Consider the following 6,000-nt stretch of genomic DNA (forward strand, 5'->3'; position numbering starts at 1 on the left):
GTGCACGGTTAAACACTGTTCAATAAAAGGAACCTTGCATATTAATAACCCTGGGTGTTTACTAGGGCTCTTTCAAGTGACACCACCACATAAAATTCAAGCTAAAGAGGACCCCTCTGATATCCACCAGGTTTGCAAATTAAAGTTTGGCATACTAAATGATGAGCCAAGAGTGTAGTACATGCTGTACAATTCACAATCCACCGCAGTACGTGCTGTACAATTCCCTCCATATACCAGAATCTTTAGTGAGATGAGAAATTTAATTTAGCTTTCAAGAATGTGTACACACTCAAGTTATTTTTTGAAAAAGTGGGATGTGGTCCTTAAATATTGTGAAAAGTTTGCTCGGCAGGATTACTTTCCCTCTCTATTAATGTCACTTTTCTTTCCCCTCCCTCCTTCCATATTCCCCAGCAACAGTTCCAGCAACCTACCCTCTGGGGTTTTGACTTCTGCAAGGCTGCATTCCTCTTGCTCTGCTTCAGTGCTTTGTTTGATGTTCTCCACTTCCAGCCAAAAATTGTCCATTGATAAGTTGTCCAAAGACTCTACCCTTGAATTCACACGCTCCAACACTGGGGGCTCCAGAGAACTCTTCTGAGGAAGCAGGCTCATCTGGCAGGGGCAATTTCTGGTGCTAGGGGGAGATGAGGGGAGAGAGAAATTAAATAAAACACTACCCTCTAAACTAAACACTACCCTCTAAATTCAGCATTCATACTTAGTGAGAATACGTCAGTCCTCCATGATTAATGACTGCAACAACCAAATAAAGATAAGTGCTAGACGCCCTATTGCTTTTGTTTAGTGATAATAAAAGGCTGAAGGCTAGAAACAAGCTCATTAACAAGCCTACATGCTGTATGACGTGAGTGGAGGCTGTGGCAATACAAGATTCCTTGTCTTGTTTTTCCAATGACTGAACAGGGACCACTCTTCAGTATAAGCAAGAAGCAAACAAAATCCCCAGCCAGCTTAGTTTGGAGAAGCTTGCAGCATCTTCAAAAGTGCCAGTTTCTGATCATTTCTTAACATACACTCTTCTCACAGAGTAAGACTAGGTGATGTACAATACAACATCATACATTATGCAAAGAGCAAGCAAAACCACTTAAGACCTGGTTCAAGGCCTTACATGAGACTAAGGAGGCATGTGGAGTTCTCCTGCAAGGATAAGAGTAAAACAGGGTAAGAAAATGAATGGTATTCGAGTTTCAGGAGACAAAGCCTAAAAGTCTATAGGAAACAAAAGAGAACATTACAGGGTTTGAAATGCAACTGATATTTGTTTTAAAAACAACTATCACCACACAACTGGATATCAAAATCACTTGCAACCAGCAGATGACCATCAGAGATTTCATTGCAACTTAACTAAACTAGCCCTGATGTGACATCTGTCAAGTATCAGGCTGTTAAATTAACTGATGCATGTCCTGCCATTATTGAAGTTCTTGCATTTCAGAGAGCTGTCACTAGACACAGGAGCAACTCAGGACCAACTCTTGCTGTTTTATCTCAGTTCTCAAAGGACTTGGCATTTGTTGTCAAGTTCAGCCCTGAAGTCATGCAATTATGTGAGAATCTGAGCTTTCAACAAAGATAGTTTCAGTCCCCTCATAACTGAGGAAAGAAAGTTTGAACATATGAAACCCTAAGGGTTCAAGCACAGGCACTCAGAAAAAGAAAATAAAAGGGGAAAAATTCAGGTTTTAAAGTGAAATGATTTTTAGGGTTCAACTTTCTTTGTCAAATAAAGTATCGTATATAGCTAGGACTTCAGGAACAAGAATTTTTTTTTGCCGCCATTTTCTTATTACCTATTACATCAGAAAAAAAATGTAAAATTTATCTTCCCTGATATCAACACCTCCTGCTTATTTCTTATGGTCATCTTTCAACTTTCTCATGTTAATATCGATAACTGTCTGATAATAAGAGCCCAGTGCCAAATGCAGCCTTCCAGTTGCTGTCATATTAAAGACTTTTGACTGTTTTCTACCCTCTCATAATAGGATGCCTTTGCAAACTCACAAATTTGTCTTCGTAAATGAAAACCTGCTTAATGAAGCACTTAAGACACTCCTAGGCATATGGAAAAGGTGGAGGATGACAACGCAAAATAAATACATTTGCAGTTTCAGAAAGAACCTTGCTTGATACGATTTGGAGTCCAAACTGGCAGCATTGCTAATTTAGCAGTTTTGTCACTAGAACTGATATCTTTTTTCCGGATCTCTCTCGCTAGCACTGGAACAGGTTACCAGAGAGGTCGTGGAATCTCCATTCTTGGAAGTTTTTAAGGCCTGGCTTGACAAAGCCCTGGCTAGAATGATCTCATTAAGGATGGTCCTACTTTGAGCAGGGGGTTGGACTAGGTGACCTCCTGAGGTCCCTTCCAACTGGACATTAGAAAGAACTTCTTCACAGTTAGAGTGGCCAAGGTCTGGAACAGGCTCCCAAGGGAGGTGGTGCTCTCCCCTGCCCTGGGGGTCTTCAAAAGGAGGTTGGATATGCATCTAGTTGGGGTCATCTAGACCCAGCCCTCTTTCCTGCCTATGCAGGGGGTCGGACTCGATGATCTATTGAGGTCCCTTCCGACCCTAACATCTATGAATCTATGAAACCCTATTTGTCTATAAGCTGAGAATCCAAACGTACACAGTAGACTGGAACAGGATCATGTATGATGTGGAACACTTGGTAAACAGTCTAGCAACAGGTTTTCCTGGCCAGTTTCTACTTTCAGGAGTTGGCAATACTAAAAATAGGGACCAGGCAAAAAGCAGCTTCTCAACACTAACCTCAAAGCATACTCAAATATCTCCATCCTCCAAACATGCCTGCCTACCTGCCTGCCACATGACAAACTGCTAATCCAAAAGCCACTGGAAACCTCTCCAAGTCCACAAGCTTAACTTGAAATAAGGAAATTCCCTGTGACCCCAATGAAAAAGTCCTTTTTTATGCAATTAATAGAGTCCATTCTATGGCCTGGGCTACACAGGTCAGATCAGACTATTCCAAGAATCCCATAAAATCTACTACTTTAAGCGTAGCATACTATCAACCCAGATGAGCTACTGCCCCCGGGATATATAATCCGGTACTATATGATATTACCCTCTTTTCCTTATTGTAAAATGCTGTACTAGTCACAGCCAAAACAAGCAACTATCTTCATAACATATGTAGGTCTCAAAGAAATGAGAAAAAAAGATCATAAAAGAAAGAGAGACTTGATAACCACCCCATGAAAGGAGGAAATGAAGATAGGCAGGGTAAGGTGGTGAGGGACTTTTTTTTAAAAATTAAACAGTTTTGCTTGGTATTTCCCTGCACCAGTGCCAAATGTAAGTAACGGCCACTTGATTAAGCTAGTTTCAGTGACCAGATCTGTTTATCATTCTGCACGGATGAAAGGCTTCACCAAGGAAATAATCTAGAGGAACAAAAGAACGTCGCATGGCTCTGTAAAATGGTAGTAAGTTGGAGCCAAAGAAACAAAGTCTCTTATCTGTACAAACACAGATATTTATATATAAATATGTGCAGAAGTAATTACATTTATACCTAATTACAGTTAAAATACACACACAAAACATCTGATCTGAATTTTGTTTGACCCCGCTGCAGATGAATGAAACTCATGCACACCATCTAAACAATGAATTTGAGAATGTCACTTTTGCCCGAGGGAAACAAGAAAACTCCAAATAAATCCACACACTTCTACGCCAACACCCACCTGAGTACAGAAGAGCCAACAAATCTGTTGGCCAGACAGAAGATAAGATAATAAAAGCAGTAGAGGAGAGAAAACAATGCACTATATCCATAGTTATGCCATTAATGATCATCTCTGCTCAAACACAAATAATCCATGACTTGTGACCAAGTAAATAGCAGGTTTTTAACCTCAATTTGGTCCATGAGCATTCTTGGTTCCATACCCATACACACTACAAACACATCTGGAGTAAGCTCTGTGGAGCAGATAGTGCTATGGAACACAATGGAACAGTTGGACCTACTTAAAACATTTATCTAGGCCCCATTACTAACATTGTCTGGGCAGCTCCCCATCTTTAAAATGTTTTTTATTCCCCCATAACCCTGCCCCAGAATGGAAGACATATCACAAATTGAGAATTGAAGCATGAGGTCATGTTATGACCTCTGCTGCAGAGAAGGAACTTGAACCAAGCTTGGAGTCCTAGGCTAGTGTCCCAAGTACTGTTTCATCCTCTCCTATTATAGAAAACAAAGAAAGCAGCAGCAGTTAGGCTCAACATGCACTGAAGGCAACTAACATTTTCCTTTCAATTTTCTAAAGAAAAAAGAGAAGTTAGCTGCATACTGTATTGCTTTTAGAAACCCAACTGAGGTGGAAAGTCACCCTCAGATTGAAGACTGGCCGCGGCTGACTTGTGAAGACAGTGAGTGAGGAAAGAACATTCAGTGACTTACATAGAGAGCAGTAGTTTAGATTAGAGGTGTAGATTGTGCCATTTTAATGTTCACTGGCCAGCTGTGACTGAGCAAGGAGTAGGCGGAATAACCAAGTTCACTCAGACTCACTGCAGTCATAAAAGCGTAACACTTACAAAATTAACCAACCATGAGTAAATTAGACAGGAAAAAAAGGCAGGTTGCAACATGCACTGTAAAGAAACTGTTCTACAGTGACGTCAGCCACATCCATCTAACCTTTCTTCTTCAGTCTGTTTAATGGTATATGAGAGTTTCTAGCTTACAAAAATTAATTGTAGAGAAGACCTTACAACACACGGAGCATTGAGAAGGAATCTAAAAAGGACAAGGCCTTGAAAATCAGCATAGAGGGCCATTCTATACAGAACAGTGTAGCATCATGGAAAGGAGTACCAGGATGTACAGGAGTATCAGATAAACCAGAATAAAGTCCATGGTACTGATAATCCTGGGCGGGGAAGGCGGGGGAATAAATCAGGGTAAGAAATGGAAGAGAAGTGTGGCAGATGGCCCAGTTCAGCAACCCTTGATAATAAATGGGACTTAGGCATAGGTCTGAAAGCTTACTGAAGCAGCAAGTTGAGCGGGACAGATGAGTGAAAGGTCAGCTACCCTTGGGATTTCTGCCAAAGAAAAATCTCACTAGTCCCCCTCTAAGATCCTCAGGGCAACCTTAGGCTTAAAATGGCAGGAAATCTAGGGGCCTTTGTACACACCAGAAAATTGGCCTTTAAAGCAGCTTACATGCCCTTTTGCACCCTTTTAATGGTGTTGTTGTTTGCATGTTCGGCAGCATATTCCGCTTTAACGGCATTACTGTTTGTACGCTCAGCGGCGTATGGCACTTTAAATGACTTTGGTACGTAGGAAGATAAAACACCTCCAAGGTGTTTCAATTTGCTACCTAACCAAGTGCAACAGTGCACGGGGCGCTAGAAGCCAGGGACCCAGCAGCAGCCCATGCAGGCAGGCTCCACTGAAGGAAAAAAATAAAGCAAGCAGTGAGCCTGATTTTTTTCTTTCCCCAGAGCCTGCCTGCCTGCCTGAGCTGTGCGGGGACCCAGTGGTTTCCTCCAATGCTGCGGTGCCCTCCAGGACAGCCCGGGTTGGGTGCCAGCAGGCGGATGCTGCCTGGGGGGCCCCCCCTCACACAGCTCAGGGACCCTTCGGCCTGCCGACAGCTTGCCCACCCCCTCACTGCTGCCAAAGAGGCAGGTAAGGATCAGGCTCCCACACCACAGGGGTTTAGTTCGGTTTAATCCCCCCCAATTCATAGCAGTGTTTTTAAAAACCCACTGTTTCAATTTAGGGAGAACTAAACCGAATTAAACCCCTGTGGCGTGTACAAGCAGCCTAGGAGGTTAAAAGGTAACCAGAAGGTGGTGAATTTTAAAGATACACTCTCTCATGAATTTACTAGGACTAAAAACTCTTTATATTACCCTCTCTGCAGAGGCCCTTGTTCCTGGATACTGGTGGCTCCCTAGACAATTTAAAAAAAAA

General features: G+C 42.2%; 1 protein-coding gene across 6 annotated transcripts in view; it reads right to left on the reverse strand.

Annotated features, from left to right (window-relative positions):
• Positions 1-6,000, reverse strand: part of ARHGAP40 (Rho GTPase activating protein 40) — a 104,251-nt gene that overhangs the window by 44,665 nt on the left and 53,586 nt on the right. For all 6 annotated transcript variants that reach the window (XM_025213844.1, XM_025213845.1, XM_025213846.1 and 3 more), the window contains one exon: positions 438-640. In XM_025213844.1, coding sequence (XP_025069629.1) covers positions 438-640 — 203 coding nt within the window. The remainder of the gene's footprint in view (positions 1-437; positions 641-6,000) is intronic.

The sequence above is a fragment of the Alligator sinensis genome, unplaced genomic scaffold (genome assembly GCF_000455745.1).
Source record: "Alligator sinensis unplaced genomic scaffold, ASM45574v1 scaffold460_1, whole genome shotgun sequence".
Lineage (NCBI taxonomy): Eukaryota > Metazoa > Chordata > Crocodylia > Alligatoridae > Alligator > Alligator sinensis.